Here is a 24,366-nt window from a genome sequence, read left to right as displayed (position 1 = left end):
ATTCTAAAAATGTAAAATCTCTCTCGCGTGGGAGGGGGATACCCCCTCCCATCCTCCCCGTTCGATCCTTTTGTTTCATTCATCAGATCTACTTGTATTACTTCAATTCTAATAAAAATTTCCTCACCATCTTTTACTCTACTTTCCCCACCCCGCTCGGTTCCTATCCATTGACTTATAGAGTCTGCACACTTTGAGGATTGACAATTTTCCGAATATTCCACAAATTAATGCGCACATCAGATAGTTCTATGTCAATCCAAAAAATGCAAAAGCTCCGTCGCGTGGGAGGATTACCCCTCCCACACCCTCCCCTTGACAACTTACATGTATAGATACTATTTTAGTAAGCCTACACAGTGATGTCGCACACACGGACAAGAGCTGAGATGCCACGAATTAGTTATTCAATTATCTATTAATATTTCTTTTCTTTGATAAGAAAAATCCGAAATTTCATCAAAAGTGTGCACCAGATCGCTGAATCTCAGGTCTGAAAATGCAAAATCTTCCTCGTGACGGAGGGGGGGGGGGGGGGACACCCGCTCCCACATCCTTACCCCGCTCCCTCGCACAGATATTCCAACTCCAAGTCCCCCATTTCTTGTCATTTCTGACCCGGAACGGTGTATGACCCCAATGGACCCAGTTCCGGGTCAGTTCTGACTCGGATGTTTTAAGAGTGTACCATGAAACCGGGCATGTGCCAACGAAATGTGTGAGTGTTAATACCATGAAACCGGCATATGCCTATAAAATGTGTGAATGTTAATACCATGAAACCGCGCATATGCCTTCAAAATGTGTGAAGTATTGTACCATGAAAACGGGGATATGCCTACAAAATGTGTTGTTACACTATGAACCATGAATATGCTACAAAATATGTGAAGTATTGTACCATGAAACCAGGCTTATGCCTTCAAAATGTGTGAGCGTTAATACCACGAAACCAGGCATATCCCTACAAAGTCGTGTGAAATGTTGTACCTTGAAACCGGGCATAAGCCCCGAAGTGTGTACTCTTATAGAGTGTGTGAAGCATAATACCATACCATGATGAAACAGGGCAAATGCCCACGAAATGTGTGAGTGTTAATACCATGAAACCGGACATAATTATGTCTAATGTGTGAGTGCTATACCACTGATGAAACCAAGCGTATGCCTATACCAATGTGAAATGTTATACCATATGAAACTGAGTAGTTCCTACAGAATGTGTAAAATGTTTTGTTAATATATTTTCGGTTTCAAAATAATATAACGCTTCATAACAATTGTGGGCATATGCCCGGTTTCATGGTACAAAATTTCACACAATATCCCCGATTTCATAGCCAACTACCAGGACCATGATTCCCATGGGGCACATAAACACTGTGACACCTGCAAATTTGCATTTCTACATGATATCATACCCGGTTTCACAGACAGAAGACCATTTTGCACACACATTTTGTGTATCTCCAGTTAGCTGGTAAATTATACTCAAATCTCAAATAATTACAATTTAGAAAAAAATCCAGTTTGGTTATCAGTGAACTAAATCAAACATATTTTAGCCAATCACATTGCTCAAAAACCAATTAATTAAAATGTTTGAAGGTGAAAAATCCATATCCCTGATTGAAGGTCCTTACAAGAATATGTGTGTGTGCGTGTGTGTGTGTGTGAAAGAGCATCTTCCGCAGAAGACAGTGATACCAAAAGCATTACATTTGGTTCAGTACTTTTTATTCTACGCCAATTTCTGTAAATGCAGTAATTTTCAAGTTTTTGCGACTTATGAGATAATAATTTTGGTGCGACGAGCGTTCCATACGGTGAATTAAAGCTCGTTGATCCATGTCAGCAAAAGGTGCAGCTTTCACATTGGGCGCGCACACACACACACACACAGACACACACACACACACACAGGGGCGGATTCAGGAATTCCGTAAAGAGGGGGCGCGTTTACAAAATTAAATGGGGGGCGCACGCACCCCTCCCCCAATTTTTTCTTTTTATTTCTTTTGTTTCAACAAAAACTAAAGGGGGGGGGGGGGGCGTGCGCCGGTTGCGGTCCTCCCTGGATCCGCCCCTGCACACACGCGGTTTTTTCCTGGCCCGCGCCCAATGTGAAAGCAGTATCGTTTGTTGACATGGATCACCGAGCTTACACAATATTCACCGTATGGATCGCGTGTCGCGCTCAAATTATTATCTCATAAGTCGCAAAAATCCGGCGAAATTTGAAAATGACTGCATTTACATAAATTGGCGTAGAACAAAAAGTACTGAACCAAATTTAATGATTTTGGTATCATTGTCTTTTGCGGAAGATACTCTTTCTAATGATGTCAAAAAATACAGCACTTTTAGAACGCAAGATACTGAAAATCCACCGTTACGCTTTTTTGGGACACCCGCGGTATATATATATATATATATATATATATATATATGTGTGTGTGTGTGTGTGTGTGTGTGTGTGTATTGATAAGTATTTTCTCTTTGATATCACATAATTATAAGCTTATTAGATCAAAAAGCAGCACGAAAGGAATATTGTATACGCGCTGCGTTTCGCATTTTATGTGCGCATGCATTATGATTTCTATATACCATAAAAAATGGAAGTGGATGAGGGCGATGTTGTAAAGTCTACGCACACAAAAGTCTGAAGCAAAAATTAAAAATGAATGGGGGAAACGGTTCCATGACATTCCATGATAATTGCTCCCATGAAATATCAGCATGCTAAGCCAAACATGATTTCTTATACCCAGCATGCACGAACATTCTTATCAAACCCTAAATCCTAATCCTCACATCAAAACCTCAAACCCAATCACAACCCCAACCCTATTAAAGTCCTTGGAGAAATTGCAGGAGCAAATGTCGAGTCACCTGGGAAACATATCCAAACCGTACGCTTGGTAACTATTATTGTACACGGGCACGTTTTATCAATGAGAAGTAAAATGACATTATTTTAGTAATACATCATGTAGCCAGCTGTAGTACAATCTCGCTAGCCAACGAGTCCTCTCGCTTTACTTGTGTACCAATGCCTGCGTGCGCTGTCGACGTGTCAGATGTATTGCTGAACCCGTACTCGTGTACAACATGGCAACCTGTATTGGAGACACCGATTTCCCCCCATACGTGATAAAATGTATGGACGATACTCATTTTCTTGTGGCGGGTGGTGGAGGAGAAGCCAGAACTGGTGTACCGAATGCTATGGTAGGTCCACTGGTGGAACATGATGTGTCAATTTGTTGTGCAGTGCGGGGCTAGATATTTATTGTTGTTTTCTCTCATTTTTCATTTACCTTAGTCCCATACTGTGTCTTTGCATGTCGGAGTAGGCCTAGACTATAGTCGTACTCGTAGGATAACAACAAGGCAAGGCGGATAGTATCCTAGACCTCAGCTGACCTAGGCGTCGACGACCACCACCTAATTAAACGTTTACAGAATTACATGTGAAGAGTTCGTTTGCAAAAACCGATAAGTCCATATTTGCCAAATGGAGATATTTGCGATTAAAGCTCGAGAAAAATAAAGAGAATAATAAGAAAATTTTTGCTTCTTTTGACCATAACTTCAAAAATGTACCTTTATATGTAGGCTAGTGACCAATATATCATTTACAGGACTGCCAACTCTCACGCATTGAGCGTGAGACTCACGCAATTCAACCACTTTTGACTGTCTCACTCTGATAAACGAAATCTCACGCTAAACCCCCTAAATGGACTGTACATGACTACAAAAATAAATATATCTCTAAATTCTCTGATATTCCGAATATCGAAATGCCCCAGCCCAAAATGTCGAGATTTTCCAGCGCGGGTGTAAAGCTTAACCAATAATAATCGTTTTCGGTTCACGCGCAAAGACGAGCTACTGTAAAAGTGGATATTTTCGCGTGACTAATTTTTCGCGCTTGGCCAGGTCGGAAGAGTTTCGCGTGTTTTTAATTCCGCGAAAACAAGACATCACGCACAGGCACATATGGCAAGCAAAAATATTCGCGTGCTTTTATTTTCGCGCTAGTTTCTGGTTGCGCGAAATGCACGAAAATTTGAACACCGCGAAAATTTCCACTTTTACAGTATTGGATTACGATTGGCTTCTACCTATACCACATGAGCGTAGCTTGTACTTTTGGCAAATTACAGTACATGTATGGCTATGACTTGTGCTTTACATCGCTTTACATACACTGACTGTGTACGTACGTACGTACGGCCGCACAGCAGGCCGCCAGGTGCTAGCCAGGAGGTCGCTCCGCTCCCTCGCAGTGTCTCACGCCAAACTCTCACTCAAGGTTGGCAGCCCTGCATTTAAAAGGTATTATTTTGTACTTAATGACAGAGACCGTACTTCAAAATCTTCAAAAATGGACTTATCAGTTTTTGCGAACAAACTCTTCATGTAGAGCCCTCTTTTTTGATCCTACTTTATATGGCCTTTATATTGCTGTTGGCTGTGCTGGTGGATAGTTGCTTGCTACCGACCATTTAAGATTTTCGTTAAATTTAAATTGTATAGACAAGACTGCAACTTCAAGTAAGGCCCATCCGGGTGCACGTCACGAGACCGACACCCACGAGTCATACAGCACACAAGTCATACAGCCCACCAGTTATACAGCCCACGAGTTCGACACAGTAAATTAAGCCCATGAGATCAACATCAAGTAAAATAAACCCACGAGTTAAACAGCCCATGAGTTCGACATTACGCACAAAAGGCTCACAAGACCGACAGTACGCGACACTAAACGAAGAAAGCTCACAAGACCGACACTACACTTAATCGTTTAAGGCTCACGAGACCGACACTAGGCAAAAGAGGTTCACGAGACCGACACTAGGCAAAAGAGGCTCACGAGACCGACGCTAGGCAAAGAAGGCCCACGAGAGGCTCACGAGACTGACACTAGGCAAAGAAGGCCCACGAGACCGACAGGATGAACAGCGCCCCCTATAGACCAATTAATATTGTATAAGGTGTTCAGATAATGGCGTCAAGAAGGTATAAGAGATGGAAAAGGAGAGTTGCTAGGGTATTACCCCGTCAATTGCCCTCCCTCACCCCCTGAACGGTTCAAGATCTTTAATTGTGTTTACGTGTGTGAGTGTTTGTGAAAAAATAAACAAAATTCAGTAAAAGTGCATGAGTTGTTTCAACAATATTACTTCCGAAAATGCCAAAACACCCTCGTTTCCCTATCTGCAAAGCCCATACCAGTTTATACCTGCTTAGAAAAAAAAATAAAATGATGTGGACATTCAGATCAACCAACTAGAAAAATACCCAGGTATGAAATGATGTTCACTACTTGAAAATTATTCGTAAAATGGTAAATGTTGTAGTGCACACCTGCTTTACATGCTGGGGGGGGGGGGGAGGGGCTAGTCATCTGCAAAGGTTTTGAAATAATGAAAAATCACAGAAAATAATGTACAGGTAATTGTCAATTAAGGCAGCGTTAAGAATTCGGAAAAAGAAGATGCATCCATGAAAGTAACTTTTTTATTTTATGAAAAATGTACTGTTTTGAGAAGAATAATTTTACAAGCACAAGCTACTGAAATCGAGGTGAATCACTGCGATAAACAAACAAAAAAAGTTTGAATCCGTTGAATTTCATACATTAAAGTTAAAGAGAAAATTACAAATTGAATTCTAATAAGCAGGCGGGTAAAGGCAGGCAGAAAGGATATCTAATAAGGCCTACTTAACTTGCGAAGCGAGAAAGAAAAAGGCGAAAAAAAAACAACTTAGATCCTGTCTTCCACCGTCTAAGTAGAAATTAGGAAAGCCTACTAAATATAGCATGATGGCATAAAAGTGAACCATTCATCGTTCTTGTCCTCTGTCACTTTTTCTTCTCTTCTTTTTTTTTTTTGGGGGGGGGGTCCTATGAAGAGGACAATTCTATTTTTTTTTTAAATGGTAACAATGTCGCTCCCCGTAGCGTAACAGAACTGTACCCTAAAAGAAACATGTGTAGAAATACATACATGTCGTTGATATGTAGATGGTGCTGTTATTAGTTAAGTAACAATCTCTCGCTCGACAGCGTAAATGAAATTGCACCCGCCAGTATGTAATTTTCCCCTAAATTGAACACCCTGTACAGGTACATATTTGTAATTGACATGTAGATGCCGCTGTTCATCCTGTCGGTCTCGTGAGCCTTCTTTGCCTAGTGTCGATCTCGTGGGCTTTCTTTGCCTAGTGTCGGTCTCGTGAGACTTCTTTGCCTTGTGTCGGTCTCGTGGGCTTTCTTTGCCTAGTGTCGGTCTCGTGAGCCATTTTTGCGTACTGTTGATCTCGTGGGCCTTAATTGTGTAGCGTCAGTCTCGTGGGCTTTCTTTGCTTAGTGTCGGTCTCGTGAACCTTTTGTGCCTAGTGTCGAACTCATGGGCTGTATGACTCGTGAGCCGTATAACTCATGGGCTGTATGACTCGTGGACCTATTTTTGATGTCGGTCTCGTGGACCGTATGACTCGTGGGTGTCGGTCTCGTGGGATGACCCCGCCCATCCTAACCCCGGCGCGGAGCGGGGCGCTGTAACCAGTAACGGCGCCCCGAAGACTTGTGTAGGGGCCTATGCAATTTAGTGAAGTAATCAAGTGCACTGCGATGCTTGCAATTCAGTAAACAACTCATCATTTAAAACGACACTTGGATTCGCAACGAAAAGCCGCATGTTGTAATACCATATTGTTGAATATGGATAGATCCAGGTAACTACATGTAGACTCCTATGTACTGTATCACTCACCATACCTCTGAATACAAGATTAATCGTCATCACCTTTGAGACCATCTCCGCGAGATGCGATTCGCCATTTTGAACATATCACGTAAATAAAATGACCTGCGCGTGCGCGAATGAATATTCATTTCAGTTCTCAGCAAACCATCCTGTTTTTTTTCCACACGCATACATTGTGTAAATTGTGCTGCGTTTTATCCATACCCGATCAACAGCAAGGCTGTTGGCGCATGCGCTATGTAAGTTGTACTACAATACGAATTGCGGAAGGAGTAAAACCTCAGATAAAATCTGTCACTGGGCTCGTTAAAACAGATCGTATTGTAAATTGATTTCGGCGGCTCTAATTGTACAGGTGTAAGTATCTTATACCCGCAGTATGGCTATGATTTTTCAGTGTAAAACCCTGTATTTTGGTCTCTGGTTACCAAAATGCTAAGCCATATCAGGCGTTTCTTCGATAGCCATAGGGCTGCCATGTGACCCCGACTCGGTACGGGTTGGGGTCGCTGGTGTGGTTAGGCCCTTCCCACACCAGGGTCAGATGACTATCATAGTACATGTATATGGTAGCTCTACACTGTACTACACATCGACCACCCATTTTGAAAATGACCGCGTAGTTTTGGCGCACAGAACGCTTAGTACGCACTGCACTGCGCGCAGAGCACATAAAAATGTATTGGCTTTGACCGTTGATGAGGGTGTGTGGGAAAATGTGAAAATTCACTGTTTATTAATGGTTTTAATCAAGGACAAAATTTCGAATGAATATTTTAACCAAATGGTAATGTAATGTCAATGCATTTTCTAAAAAGCTTCGTACAACACGTTGTTCAATACAAGTCGGTTAGTGTGCATTGTCAATGCAAAAACAGCAGTCGATCTAAAAAAGGAGCGGCACCGCGGGGAGCTGAAAAGAGGCCACTCAAGTTCGACGGCGATATTTTTGCACAGAAACTTCGAATTGAACAGTCAACCGGCAGGCCTCCGAAAAGACGCTTATTTTATTTTCAGCTCGGTCGCGGTGATCTCCACATGACCGCTTGAACCGAAGAAAACGTCTCCTTTTCAAACTGCGATATCTCCGTGTATAATCAATGTTTTTCTACGATTTCTTTTGCATCTTTATGTTAAAGGACAAAACGTACTAGACATGTAAAAAGATAAAGTCCCCACACTCAGAAATATATAGTAAATGGAGGATAAAAGTGAGGTTAAAATCACAAAATCAAATATTGAGAATAGACTGTATATTTTAATATCAGTTGTTTCTGAGCCCAATAAAATCATACATCATCCGAAGCGAAATTTATCTAGCTTTTCAAAATAGACTATTTTTTAACAATACCTTGTAACAGGGTCAGGATCCAGCAAAATAGCATCCATGTACCGTACACATCCAAAAATGCTCAAAACTTGGCGAAGTCGCAGACGACCTTAGTTAGCCAATCACAACCCCGCGGTGTGACATCATTGGCATGGCGATTCTGCCGAATGAACGAGGGTAACTCGAGGTACTCCGAAAATGCTATAATCACTTCAACTTCTGTTCATTGTTACTTTTTTGTGTAACAATTGTCATAATGGTATTTTCTCTGCCTTTTTTTCTATATTACTGTCTTAAATAATAAAGAAATTGACTCACGTCCACAAAAACTTACATCAGTCCCACATACTGAAAATTGTGTTGTTCAGTTGCACTACAAGGACATACCTATAGCTGGGCCTTGGTGGTGTGATCGTGCATGTCCATCACGACTTGTTGACATGATACAGTTGTGTTGCCATGTAATTGTTGTTTTAATATGTTTAATTACAATGGTTATCTGATTCTACACAAAACTTAACAGTGAGCAAGATAAACCTACGGGTTATAAACCCTGTCATACTTTGTTCTTTTTGTGAATTAATCGTTTGTATGAGTTGTAATGTATCGTATGCAGTAATAGAGTCGGTGGGGGAATGGTTCACATCTTCAGGGAATTTATTGACACATCTGCGCAGGAAACATACAACATATATCATATTTCGGTAGAAACATGCACATCACACACACACACAGTCACATACACACACGAACACACACAAGAGTAACTTGTCCTCCCGTAGTCGAGTCTATGACGACTAGTTGAGAAAATACAGTTGCAGCATGGCTGTGCTATTCAATGCTTTGATTTAACAAGTTTTCTTCAAATTACACATGTATACAGGAACTGTAGTTTGGTAATCATTATTTGTTTGTCTTAAATTTTGATAAGCTTTTGGTTTTTTGATAGTTGTGATTCTTTGTGAAACTGCATTGTTGTTATTTATCAATACATGTACGCTACTAAATTTCAACAGCTGATAAAAAAAATCCTTGCAGATTATTTTATCGAGATTATAAGAATTAAAAAGAATATGTGATTGTACATATACACAGCTTTAAAAATGGGCAAAATAAAATCACATCCTGGTCAGACTTTATACATTTGTGAATAATAACATTTGATGGTATGAAGGGATAAGCCTATAGTGTTGGCGGTGGAGGTGATCGAAGTCTTCAGGGAATTTATCAACATACAAACTGATATCTGCACTCTGCATTGGAAACAGACGACACACTTTTTTCCCCGAAAGAAACATGCTCATATACAAACATAAGAAGCAAGTCCTTCCAGTCATCACAAAATAACATGGAGACAGCACACATGAATTCCAACATAACTTTTATATTTAATATGTGAAAACAAAATGACATGCATTGTGCCAATAACGGTGCTTCAATCTTTCAGAAAAAAAAACAGCTAAAAAAGATTCAAATGCAAATATAATGCACCAAAATACTACATGCACCTACATGTATCATTTCCCTTAATTATGCAACGTTAACAAAAGTAACAGGTTTTAAATATCTGTAAACTTTTGTAATGAAATCTTGATAATGTTTTGCATGTGTAGGAAGCTCATGTTCATTGTACATGTACTGTATATTTAACTCTACTGAAACAAACTTCCGGTTCATATTTTGTACATTATACCTGAAGGCATACCTGTAGGTGCCTATAGAATTTTCTAGAACATAGCAAATGATTGAAAGCAAGAATGTTTATTTTTACAATGGCTTAAACAGGAAAAGTATAACAAACACATACTTTCTTTCACTGTCTGATACATTCCGGTACTGTGTCAGCATCTGTCTCTGCTTCTTCCCTTCCTCACACACTGTATCCTCCTTGTCACATACATAATGTACATTGAGGTTCTGGGTATAAAGGTGTCGCAACAACATTTTGGCTGCCTTTGCTGCTGCAGTCTGTCCTTCCAGATGTGATATACAGTTGTACTCATACGGGATGTAAACCCCTTGAAGGGGTTGGGTGGCTGTAAGTTGAAAATCGGGAGGCTTTGGAAGAGGGGCCATCCTTCTTCACTGACCACTCTTATGTTTTTGTCCATTTTTTGTTTCTTTGTTTGTTTGTGCTTTTTTTTTAAAGTTTCCTCTTTTACGCTTCCTAAAGGCTTCCTTTTCATGAACAGCCTTTGTATTTGTTGTTATAAGAAAGTAATTACACAAGTTGATGCAAGAGCAGTTGAACAATTATTTGGTGCAACGATGTGAAGATGAAAACATATTTATCGTGCAAACAATCACAACCCAACCTGGCAAGAATTCCACTCAAAAGGATTTTTGTTTTGGGGCATTTTTCACGTACTGAGTTATATAACTTCTGAGAAGAATATTTAATGTCTATCAATATTCCGCACACTTGACGAAAGGTTGTTTGTACCTACATGTACATATAAAGTGTACGCGTAAAAGTGCCGCATCACCTTCACTAGTGTCAATGTCACACAGTTCAATCTTTTCCACTAAATGAGAGATTTTTGCTCCAGGATAACAAATACTTGTGCATCACTCCGGTCCAGCTCCAGATTCTGTACCATTGAAACACCATAGATGTAAACCTTCAGCCATCTATAAAAGAAAAACAGAAAAGGAAAGAAAATAAACATTATGACTGCACTGTTTTAAAGAAACTCATGATAGATAGTTTTAAAAAAATGTTTCAATGATTCTATAAGTGCTATACAAGCAAAGATTAAGAACAAATTGTATTTTGTGGGAAATGACCACACTAATGATTTTTTTTTAGTTTTAAATTCCAGTGCGAATGATTGGACCCCCCCCCTTCGAAAAGACACACAGAGAGAAAGTCTCACAGAATTTTGCTCAATACCCCCCACCCCCCTCCCCCCCCCCCCACACACACAACAAATGTCAGTATTATTACCCTTTTGTTTAATGAGTAGCATTCAGGAAAAGGATTGATGTGTTTGACACCCCCACCCCCACTGTTATGCCAATGGTAATAGCCATCTTTAAGTACTATGGACATTGATGTTGACATGCAAAAACAAACAAAACCCTACAAAAGTATAAATATTCTATTTCATTATTATTATCATTACAGTACTATAGGCTTTCATTTACATACAGTGTGCATACAAATTGTACATACATTTAAGAATGAACAACACTACTTGTGAAGATCGGGGTGAAAACCCCAGGTGTAGTAGTACACCATACAGCGTTATTATACATACAGGGATGCCAAGTTCAAAAAAGTTCTATGAGTGAGATTTTCATGACTCGGCATCTCGGCGAGCAAATGTGTGCGGAAGTGAGGGTGTGGGAGGGGTCCTGGCCCGCCTCCCCCTGTGGCGCCTCTCACGGTAGGGAGCTTTTTCAATTTTTAGCTCTTAATGGTGCGATCAGGTGCATACTTAAGTGACTATTTTTTACTTATTTTGAAAGACAAAAGGAAAGTATACCTTCAATTTGAGCTATGCTCCTTATTATGGGCCCAAATTGCAGACTTTGCCCGATGCGTGAGAAAAATGGGTGCCATGCGTGAGATCGTGAGACGACCCCTAAATGCTTGAGTCTCACTCAGAATGCGTGAGACTTGGTAGCTCTGTACATACAATGTATTATATCTTCACATGACAACCCAAAATACTGCAAGAATCTTCAGAACTGGAGTCTGAAGGAGGGACTTAAATCTGCAGAAGAAAAAAGAGGAAAAAAGAGAGATCAGAACACAAATTTACTTACTCAGCCATTTTGCTTGAAAGAGCTTATCCCACAGTGGAGTTACTGCATTGCGAGGAACCATCTCAGTAAGTGGAATGTGCTACATGATGAAATTTGAAGCCAGGAACTTTCCTTGAATGTCCAGTATGTTGACTGCAAGGAATTCAGAAAAAGACATTAAGCAAAATAAAAGGTATGATAAATTCCAGTTGCCACAGTTACTGATCTATTCTACAAATGTACAAGAATTTTTAACATGGACATAGTTAGCCTAATTGAAAATCAAGGTCTTCATGTACACATTTGCCCAAACAGAATTGAGATACAATGCAACAACAGTGTACAGCTGTTTGTACATCACAATCTGTGTATAGCCAGGAAAATTCAACAAAAATAAATTTAATAAAATATAAACTCTGAAAACAGTCAATTAATGTGCTACATACTTTCATGTACCTGTAGGGCCGGCAGTGTGCCTTTACTACAGTTGTATATTCAGGTCTTCTTCTTCTGTGTGGTATACATCACTTTGTAGAAGTTGACGTAAAACAATTTTTGTTTGTTGTGATTGGGCTGAAACTATCAATTGGTGAGGTACAAAAAAAAGTGTTAGACCGATAGTATTTGTCTCTTCACGGCAGGCTTCTCATCTTACATTTGGACATGTACTACAAGTACGTAGTACATGTACATGTACGTACGGTCAGCTGTGTGTGTCCCAATGTCAGATAAGAAGCCCACAGTGAAGAGACAGATACCGCTCTCATACCTCCTTGGTCTAACTCTGAAGAACTTAAACGTTGAGCCAAAGACCGTACAGATTTTATAATTGAACCACATGTAAATTATCAACCTGTACTCGGCTCAGGCAAATTCACGATTAATAATTTAACTCTTTGGTAATTTACTTTACTTTGCTTGATCATGGATAATTATAACACTGTACGAAATATTAAACGTGGGTGTTTAGATCTAAATGTAGATCAAACTTCAAAGAAAGGCATGAGTATGAAATAAACAGACAGATCAAAAGGAAAAGTTACCATTTGAATTTTTATCTTATCCAACATCCACAATTTTTCTTTATGTAAGGGACTACAGTCGCACAGTTGCACTGCGTTGCAGAACACAAAAATAGCGGATAAGCGACGTAATACGGACACGTACCGTAGAGTTACTGTTGAAGCCGGTTGCAGAGTCCGCATTGTTATGTGAAATTTCCGTCACTTTGAAGACAAATAGCAAAAACGTTTTATTTTTGAGCCCAAACGAGACTGGTATCAAAATGTTCGCTAGAGTTATGGCTTTCCAACGATGCACTTGGCGTTACCGTCCAATTTGTAACAGGGTCAGGATCCAGCAAAGTCTGACAGCTTACAAATCACAGAAAAAAAAATAAGCTGATTTTCTTCCTCACATAAATTGTTTTCTACTTAATAATATTTATTTTAAAATACATATATATATTTTGAAAGGTATCATTTCATTATTTATCTAAAAATAATGCGATCAGTGTACTTCTAGAAGACACCAGCAATTGATCTCGCAAATCATGTTGCCTTCTCCCATAATCTCGTGCAGTGAAATCTGCATGCGAGATTTCGCGAGACGAAAAATAAAATGTTCTCGTTTTGCACAGCGCGAGCGAACGCTGCCGGTAGACTGTGAAAAGGGAACAACAGCATTTGATAGTGCTGGATTTTCTCAATCACGTAGGTCAAGTTTTTATGTGAATTTCAGTGTTAAAGGGTGTGTACAGTTCTGGTTGAGGTGAGGATTTAGCTTTTAACGTTTTGCGAGATATTCAGAAACCACTCTATGAGATGTCAAAGAGCATGCAATTCTAAGGGGTATCAAAAATTTATTTGATGAAAATCGGTTTTGAAATGGCTGAGATATCCCAAAACAAGGTGAAACAAAGAGATCCTAATAAAAGGCGTGGCCTGTCGCCTTTTATTATTTTCACTTTTTGTGATAACTCAGCCATTTGAAAACCAATTTTCATCAAATAAACATTGAATCCATCTTAGAATTACATGCTCTTTCATGTTTCATTAGAGGTTTCTCATTTATCTCACTTCGGAATGTTCAAAACATGAATCCCCACCTCAACCAGTATTGTACAGTCCCTTTCAATATTCTTATCAAGCAAATAAAAATTTGGTGGTTGATGAGTAGTAGGTCCAACCATACTAGTAATCATGAGTCCATTACGCATTATCCAGGTTGACTTTAATGGATCAGTTAATTACCGGTACTAGAAAGCACATTCCCACAGAGTTTACAACAATAAGAAGGCCGACTTTGATTAGATTACATCGGAATTTATTGTCTTTTTTATGCCTCCGCCAACGAAGTGGCCGGAGGCATTATGTTTTCGGGTCGTCCGTCCGTCCGTACGTACGTCCGTCCCGTTTTTGTCTTGCCCACTGGAGGTGAAGGCGAGACTAAGGGATCCAAATGGCGTCCGTCCGTCGTCCGTCCGTCGTCCGTCACAAATGTTAAAGTTTACGGGCAAGACTCTCTTATGATGCATAACTTGGCATCTGTTACAGCAATGGCAGCCACACTTGGGTGATAGAAGCACTAGAGGTATCTTCATGTTATGGTGTTGTCAGAGGTCATGTGATGATGTCAAAGGTCATTTGAGGTCATATATTAAAGAGTATGTGCAAGACTCTCTTTTCTATGTTAAAGTTTACCTGCAAGACTCTCTTTTGACAAATAACTTCACATAAGTTGCTTGGATTACAACCTAACTTGGGTCATAGATGCACTGGGGGGACCTTCATGTTATGGTGCCGTTGGAGGTCACAGGATAAGGTCAAAGGTCATTTGAGGTCAAACGTTAAAGTTTACTTGCAAGACTCTCTTATCACATGTAACTCGACACATGTTGCTACAATGGCAATCAAACTTGGGTGATGGATGCACTGGGGGTACCTTCATGTTATGGTGCCGTAAGAGGTCACATGATAAGGTCAAAGGTTATTTGAGGTCATACATTAAAGTTTACTTGCAAGACTCTCTTATCACACGTAACTCAGCACATGTTGCTACAATGGCAATCAAACTTGGGTGATGGTAGATGTCTCTTGGGAAGTTGAAGGTAACCACAAGGTCAAAGGTTACAGACAGGGGTCAACGAACTTTTAGGGCCCAATGTTAAGTTTTTAGGGCACATTTCGTTTATGGCTCATAACTTTTGATCCCTTTGTCCGTTTGTGACCAAACTTGGATGGAAGATGTCCCTTAGGGAGGTGAAGGTCGTCACAAGGTCAAAGGTCACAGACAGGGGTCAACAAACTTTTAGGGCCCAATGTTATGTTTTTAGGGCGCGTTTTGATTGTGGCTCATAACTTTTGATCCCTATGTCCGTTTGTGACCAAACTTGGACGGTAGATGTCCCTTGGGGAGTTAAAGGTCATCACAAGGTCAAAGGTCACAGAAAGGGGTCAACAAATTTTTAGGGCCCAATGTTAAGTTTTTGTGGTGCGTTTCGATTATGGCTCATTACTTTTGATCCCTTTGTCCGTTTGTGACCAAACTTGGATGGTGAATGTCCCTCAGGGTGTTGAAGGTCACCACAAGGTCAAAGGTCATAAGCAGGTCAATTAACTTGTGGGAGTTATAAAAAATATTAATTCCTTGTACGCGAATGGGCGAGACAATTCGGCGATTGCCTTGTGTTTTTGTTGATATCTCAAGAACCGTGTGGTGGTTTTACATCAAACTTGATATGAGGGTATATCCTGGGGGGATAATACTTTGTTTGGATTTTAGGGTCACGGGGTCAAAGGTCAAAGGTCACAGGTTATTTTATGAAAAAAAGGTTGAAAATTCATGTTTTTCTCCATATCTCGCAAATGGTTCGAGGTATCTTCATGGAACCTAGTATATATATGCTTGTTCCAATGGGCAGTGATTATCTAGGGAAGTTGGGGGTCATGGTTCAAAGGTCAGGAGGTCAAACATCAAGGTCAACTCCTCAAAATATCACTACTTTCCTTGTATTTATGCAATGCCTGAAGTTTTTTTTTTTTAACTTGATGTATGCTTGTATTACCCAATGTATATATTGTGGAAAGTTTCGTGCCAAAAGGTCAAAGGTCAAAAGGTCAAAGGTCAAGTGAAAGTGCTGAATTGCACTTTTTCCTCCATATCTCAAAAGTAACTCAAGGTATCATCATGAAACTTACATATTTATGCATGTTCAACCCAACAGTGATTCTCTTTGGAACTGTGTGGTCAAAGGTCAAAGGCCAGGTTTAGATAATGCTATTTTCCCATTTGATACTGAAATTATACATTTTCTCAATACCTTGAAAATTACTCAGTGCATAAACTCATAAAAGGGTCAAAAGTCAAGATATTGTAAAAATCATCAGTTCCCCAAATACCTGCTCTCTGACATTTTAATCATTCCTCCAATTGAACCTATTTCTAGGAAAGTGAACATTCAGCACATTTGTGGCAAACCTGTCATTTTAATATTTTGCCAATTGTGTGAAACTGTCATCACACATTGTCAAGACATTGTACTATAGACCTATCAGGAGAACCATGCATTTATGGCAGAGGCATATCAGTCGCCGTAGCGATATATCTAGTCTGATGAATATTTTAGTAATTATCCTAATACTTTTCCTTTAATCAGAACTGGGAAGCCTTGAAATCGAAATTGCTTTAGCTGAAAGAAAAGCATATGAGATGATGAGTACAGGTAGTACAAGGTTCAACATACCCTACACCACACGGGAAATCAAATGTAAAATCAGACAGAAACATTGTGTGTATAAACGAGCTATCACCCTATGAATAGCCAGACGCAGGAGGACTGGAGTCCTTTCAAGAAACTAAGATCCCAAGTTCAAAAATCTCTCCATTGTGCCAGGAGGAGGTATCTAAATGAGGTGACCCAGCCATCCTTCTGAAAGATGTAGCCTCTGAAATCAACCCTATTCCCACCCACATCTACAACCAATCACTAAAATCTGGCAAACTACCCAAGGATTGGAAGAAGGCCCATGTTGCTCCTGTCTTCAAGAAAGGTGATACAGCCTGTAAGACCCTAGAACATATTGTCATTTCTTCAGTGATGAAACATTTCTACACCTATTCCATCCTGTCTTCCTGTCAGCATGGATTCAGAAGAGAACATTCCTGTGAGATGCAATTACTGCTTACATCACATGATCTTGCTAATTCATACAAATTGTACAGGAAGAAGAAGCAAGTTGATATGATCATGCTAGATTTCTCAAAGGCTTTCGACAAGGTTCCACACAAACGCCTTATACTCAAACTCAGACAATATGGAATCCAAAACCAAAACCTCATGTGGATATAGGACTTCCTCTCTAACCGTCAGCAGTCTGTACCGGTAGTCATAGAAGGTGCCACATCCAGGGTTTCCTCCGTCACCTCGGGTGTTCCCCAGGGTACCGTTTTGGGTCCTACACTTTTTCTCCTCTACATTAATGACCTGCCTGAAGTAACCTCATCTACAACCAGACTTTTTGCCGATGACTGCATGTTATACCAGGAAGTCAGCAGTAGCACAGACTCCCGGATGCTATAGAAAGATCTTGATGCACTACAGCAGTGGGAAAATACCTGGCTGATGTCATTCAACCCCAGCAAGTGCTCTGTAGTGAGGTTTTGCCCTTCTCGATCTACAGTGAATTACAGCTATTACATGTACATCCATAACACTACTCTTCAAAAGTGCGAGTCTGGAAAATACCTTGGTGTCACTTTATCTAATCGCATATCACATATCTCAGCAATCTCTATGAAAGCTAATCAACAGCTTGGCTTCATCCGGCACAACACAAGGTTCTTCCCACATTCATTCAGGGAGGCAGCTTGTAAGTCCCTTGTACGACCTCACCTGGAATATTGCTGTAGTGTCTGGGACCCACATATGACCTTGGATATCCAAAAACTGGAAAGGATTCAACGCCAAGCAGCTCGCTAGTATGTCACAGCTGATTATAGAAGAGCGAGAAGTGTGACCAGCATGATCAATAAGTTGAAATGGCCCAGCCTATCTTCATGATGTACAATGTACTGTGAGCAGACTTTACTATGGTGTACAGAATCATGAACGACCTTGTTGCAATCCATCCAGATACATTCTTTACAATTACTAAAACCAGGAAAAATGACGACGTGTGCTTCCAAACATACCGCCCTAAGGGCAACATCGATTATATCATTTTCCAAACTCTGTTTTAATAAGGTAATTTTCCGATTGTATAATTCATAATTTTTTTTATTTTGTCTAGATTACTTTTTTTTCGGCTCTGCCCACCCAAATGATCTATCGTGTTTTGTTTTTCATTTTGTTTTTTTTGTATGTGTATGATTTTTTTTTTACCCTAATAAGGCTTTGTTATTGTATTTTTGTTTTGGCAATATGTTTCTTGTCGTGTTTGTGAATGCTATCTTTTGTTTTGTATCATATTTTTTTGTTTTATGCCATGTATATTGATATATACGGACTCACTGCTCCTGATGCTGATAGTGGGTTTTAAACCGTATTGAAATAAATAAAACAAAATATACAAACAAACAAACATTGACAAATCTGCATTTGCCCAGAGATCCATACCTGAGTGGAATAAACTTCAAAGCTCTAGATTGTGCAGACTCACTTGAACTGTTCAAGGAGCTTAATGACCCACGTTAAAATCACACCTTGTGATTATTAAAAGCCCACACCCCTCCTCTTATCGTGCACACAAGTCATATTCATCTTCATGATAGGCTGCATTATATAGCCCTTTGAAGATTACAGAAGAAGAAGAAGAAGGCCCCTTGTTTGGTCTCTGGATATTTTCCCTCTTTTAACTTTTTATTAGGTTTTCTATAAAATTAATTCATAAGAACTTCAAAAGTAGTATGATTGAGTATGAGGGTACTATCTATCGCCACCCTAAGGATCTTTAGCTTGAATAATATAATAAAACAAATTCGCCTAAATTTTGCCTCAAATATGCCGTAAATACTGCAGTTTCGAATCTTGTGACTGTCTTGTTTATTCTGAATCATTGTGTTACGACCAAAATCACTCTGAGAATGATCGCACAAAAGAAACAATCAACTGATGTTCAGGCGGTTTATTAACAGTGATATTGTGGGTACAGACTGGTAATCGGCGTCACATCAATACAACAATGATCAATAGAAACAGTTATAAATCGATAGTGGAATCACTTACACGTATTAAATAATCCTTTGAAAGTGTCCAAATACGATGTTCGATGCACAGACGAATGATCCGCGACGCACCGATGAATAATTCCTCCGACGTAACTCCAGAGGCGCAGGTTACGATAGTCCACGGTATAGATCCGGGGTAAAATCCACGATATATGTCCACGGCGAAACGTGCAGAGTCCAAACGTTGTGACGACCACGTCCAGTTGATGCGTTGAATGATGATTCACTTAATAATGTTCAGCTAGGAATCCAGCCCGTCACAGCTTTGCCGTAGCAATGTCCATTGATACAAAAATATGGAGTCCAATGAAGGCACATTAATTCTCTGCAGGCAAAATGTCTCCCAGGCCTTATCTCCACAAACATAACAGGTCAGCAGGTAACACAGGACTGACTATAACAAGTCGCTTCAGAGCCAGAAGTGACGTAACTCTCAGAGCAGAGGTGTTGGGTACTCTGCCTACTGCAGAATTTCTCTGGCTTATATACTATCCATTCACCCCCTTCTAGCACATTCTATAACTCTCTCCAACCTACTAGCCAGTCCAAGTTCCAGGAAACCTGGATGACTCACTGCCTAACTATGTACAAAACATCATTACCAAAATTAACTACCAATCACATTGGGCTACAGGGACAGTGCCTCACTCAGCCAAATATGTTAGCACTTCCCAGAACATTCTGGAAATGGGTGAAATCATTCTAGATTGAGTGAGCTATAATGTTTTTCCTATTCCATGCATGTATTGTATAGCTACATTGTATACCACCTAGAAAATTCTCCACTGATCTGGTCAGCCTGTATGTACTATATGTATACCACATAGAATGTTCTCCATTAATCTGGTCCACCTGTGTACATACGGGTAATTCCATGGGGTTGGGACTGAAATTGTGACATACAAGTTGAAAATTCAAGTTGGGTAAATTGAAATTTCCTTTTTCCCCCTGATTTGTTACTCCCATTCTTCAACTTATTCCACTAGAAATCTGTTTATTACTTCTCACACTTTCAGTCAGCATGGGTAAACAGGTATGGCAAAATACCTATGTTACACGGACTTCATTTGTTGACATCCTTCATAATTTTGTGTTCTGAAATGATAACAATGAACACATCCACGTTTTTTTCATCCATAGCACATCAACATGTTATTTAACAGGCGCATGAGATCATTATTAGTAAGATTGTATGTTCTGATGTCAACTGCAAGCCACTTTTATTAACATGTTTTTTTCTACAAACCATTAACAATTTCAATCAAAGGTTTAACTTTTTCATCAAGAGTGACACAATGACAATATTCTTAAAAGCACCACAATTGAAGCAAGTGATTTGCATGGGTATTCAAGTGAAAACATGATTTTATTGTTATAATCAGGGGTTTTCAGACAACAACCTCGCCCACGGTGTACTACCTATGTTACACGGACAGTATGTCTTTGTAACATAGGTACACTACGACATATCAACTGATTTCCTTTATTGTGGTGTGAGATGTTAAAACCTACACATATAGACTTTATGTATGTTCCCACAAATAACACTATTGTAACAGTTCTTTGGAATTATATCTACTGCACACCTGTGGAACAATACCTATGTTACACAGACTTCAATTCTTTGTAACTCTGGTATGAAAGAAGGCAGACTTAATCAGAAGAAGAAGAAGAAAGTGAAGCTTTACACAATTTGACCTAATATACACTAACAACATCATCAACTAGTTGTCAACTAATTAAGAAAACTAATAAAGAGAAATCAGACAAGTCTTCTTGTCTTCTCCATGTTCTTTGTTTGAAATTAATTTCTGCTCTTTTGTCCAATGTCCATTTAGCCCTCGATTTTTGTTTTTCTTCTGTCCATTTTCCCTCTGTGCAGTTTTCTTCTTGTCTAGTTTGTTACATATGCTCTTCTTGGGTGTTGCTTTGTCGGCTTCCTCTCTGTTTGGGGAGTGCTGTGGATGTGTCCTTTTCACTCTTTCATGTAGTTTAACACGTAGCGGTGGCAGAGAAGGAGCCATGGCAGATTCATCAACAAACTGAACAAAAGGTGTAAAGAGAAATAGAATAAAAAAATTAAAAGAAAATTTTTGTCGGGCTTGACTATATATTCCTGTTGATGTATCTGTGTGTTTATGAATGGAATTAAATAATTTTAACAATTTTGCTTACATTTCTACCTCTTGGCATACCCATTAGCTAGAGTTCCATGTGTACTTCCCACCAAAATTGAAAAAAAAAAATGGGTTATGCTTAAAATGATGTAAATATCAATAATAATAATATAGCATGTAAAACATAGGAAAATATCATTTTCATACTCTATGCTAAAAACTTGTTTTCAGATGTAAGCTAGGAAGGGCAGGTCGCTGCCCCCAGTGTCCTAGCTAAGGTTAGGGCTAGGGTCAGGGTTACGGTTACGGTTATGGTCCTTAATAGACTCCCAAAATAATACTAGGCCCTATTTTATATTCATCCCCCATCGAAATTGTCGCCCTCTTTTTGAATGATAGTGTAGAGCAATAATAGTCCAATTTTGATTGGGGTTCATAATTTTATTGAAGCCTTTCCTACCCACTACCCACCCAAACTGAAAAGGACACTGGCATTTTAGCTTTGAGACTTCACAGTGGGTGAACATGGAATGGAAATGGTGAATCCTTGTGAAATGTTAACAACTTCATCAGAGCATCTAACAGGTCAGTGAAATCTTGGAAGGAAAACATTGACATTTTCGAAGTAAATCTGTTAAAGAGAAAGAATTTCACAGCTCCTAGTTCCCTCAATATCACCAGCAAAATAAGGCAAACTCTATTTCTCTAGTTCAGATGCAGTCTGGACATCTACGTTTTCCAACTATATAATAGTGATTAATACTAACTCTAGCACGTCTACCTTGGTAGATACCTAATGACAAAGGGTCCAAAAATTCACAATAATCGGGAGGTAAAACAATTTTATATTGCAGTGAAGATACACTGATATACTTTTGTATGGTTTTCTAAGAGAGGAATATATGCTCCTTTTGCAGAGACCTGCATGGATGGAAAATTTGGCAATCAAAATTATGAACATGAACCTGTAACAAATATCTCAGTATGTGGGACTACAGTATCATCGTCCACCGTATTTTTGGCCAGTTCAGAGGTTTAAATGTCTTTTTTTTTCCTCTAATAAAGTTACAGAATATGACAAATGTTATTATTTTCGTAAAATAGCGTAAAAGCTTACCAATTGACATCAGAAACATTAAAACTCCTGTACCTACGTTACATGGACAACGGCAGAAAAACAGATCTTGCGCTGTCCAGGTAGGTGTATATTGGCTGTGAGTAGTTTTTCTGCCATTGGGGGAGGACTGCCAGTGACATGAATACGATTGCTGAAGTTAGTAGCTCTTCTTTTTATCGCGAGACGCGTCTGTCCTTACCTACGTTACACGAAGAGGCCGGACATCGCACTGAAGTACAGTGATATGTTCCGTATTTTCTCGTTTATTTGGAGGATTTTGATGCTAATTTTTGGATAAGAATACTCCTGAAATATAAATCTCATTATAGAAATAAAGTTTCTAATCATATTATGATTGGAAGTGTATGTAAAACCATGCTATACCTATGTTACAACAAAAATTGCCATGGACATCGTTTGTAACATAGGTATGAGGTTGCTTGAAGATGCTCTGGTGTTCTTATTTTGTTACAAATGTTTATGTGCCTTATAGTCTTTGTAGAAGTCACCTTGCCTCTCTTAATTATGATAGGCATAATGCTGAAAGGTTGTATATTCCTGTTTTACATTGCCATGAAAATGGCATATATTTATGTCACAACATAAACCACAAAAAACCATGGGACATCATTAGTGAAACAGTCATAGACAAAATACATTTGTACACAGGCTTGTTTTTTTTTCATCAAATAATTCTTCACACATTTCTCTCCAAGAATAACTGCAAACCACAGACATTTATTTGATGAATTTTTCAGAATATGACTTTTATTCCCTACACAACATGAAAACCTAGAGAAGACCCAACCCCATGGAATGACCCATACACATTAAAACAATCATGCATACAGTACATCATACATGTACATAACTACTAGTGTGTACATTTGTGACACCATCCCCCATGGGAAAAAGAAAGCCTTGCCGTAGCAAGGGTTTCTTTTACCTTCACAATTTCTCATTATTATTTACAATGAATGTGAGGTAAAATCCAAGTCAAGCTACAATAATCACATACTATCACATGCCTTTTGGATAGCTGTATTAATTCCATGTTATCTTTTCATGGATACCATTTACAATAATATTGCTTGGATTCTCAGAGCTTATACAATCATATCAAACTGTTTTGCACACATTAATGAATATGCTAAACACATACACTGGAAATGATATACGGTGAAAACTTTTCACCTTTGATACTCTCTTCATGTTACACTCTTGACAGAGCGTCGGCAATTACATTGTTCTTGCCTGCCACATGTTTGATTTTGAGTGCATATGGCTGCGTCATCATGCTCCATCTGAACAACCTGTTGTTCTTCATTTTGAACCGGTCTAAAAAGACCAAGGGGTTGTGGTCAGTATAGACCGTGATCTCCCCTTTGCTATTTGTCAAGTACACTTCGTATTGCTGGAGGGCAAGGATGAGACTGAGAGCCTCCTTCTCAATTGTGGAGTACTTCTTCTGGTATGTGTTCAATTTTTTGGAGAAGTAGCTAACTGGTCGTTCAGTGCCTTCTTCATCTTCTTGGAGCAAAACCGCTCCCACTCCTACATCGCTAGCATCTATTGCCACCTTGAATGGCTTTGCGAAGTCAGGAGCTGCCAAAACAGGCTCATTAGCAAGGACTGCCTTTAGTTTCTTGAAGGCTCTTTGACACTCATCAGTCCAGGTGTACTTTGCCCTGCCCTTCAGCAGGTTTGTTAGGGGGGTGACTACAGTGCTGAAATTCGGTACAAATTTCCTGTAGAAACCAGCCATGCCCAGAAATCTGAGCAACTCCTTCTTGGATTGGGGGATGGGAAAGCCTAGTATAGCCTCTACCTTGGCTTCTCTTGGCAATACTTGTCCCTGACCGACTACATGCCCGAGATACACCACTTTGGCCTTTGCAAATTCACTCTTTGCCAGATTAATCACCAATCCGGCCTCCTGGAGTCGATCAAAAAGTTGCCGCAAGTGTGTAATGTGCTCCTCCCACGTGTCACTGTACACTAGGATGTCATCAATGTATACTACACAGTTGTCAAGTC

General features: G+C 39.5%; 1 protein-coding gene across 1 annotated transcript in view; it reads left to right on the top strand.

Moving 5' to 3' along the window:
• Window positions 1-3,108: 3,108 nt before the first annotated feature.
• LOC139743285 (guanine nucleotide-exchange factor SEC12-like) overlaps window positions 3,109-24,366 on the top strand; it is a 42,993-nt gene continuing 21,735 nt past the window's right edge. Inside the window, exon 1 of the mRNA XM_071653779.1 lies at window positions 3,109-3,234. Within this exon, the coding sequence (XP_071509880.1) occupies window positions 3,115-3,234 (120 nt within the window). The 5' untranslated portion in view covers window positions 3,109-3,114. The remainder of the gene's footprint in view (window positions 3,235-24,366) is intronic.

Source organism: Diadema antillarum, unplaced genomic scaffold (genome assembly GCF_040938485.1).
Source record: "Diadema antillarum isolate AM-2024a unplaced genomic scaffold, OU_Dant_1.0 seq00001065_RagTag, whole genome shotgun sequence".
NCBI lineage: Eukaryota > Metazoa > Echinodermata > Echinoidea > Diadematoida > Diadematidae > Diadema > Diadema antillarum.
The sequence above is the reverse complement of the archived record's forward strand: the minus strand, read 5'-3'. Positions and strand labels throughout refer to the sequence as shown.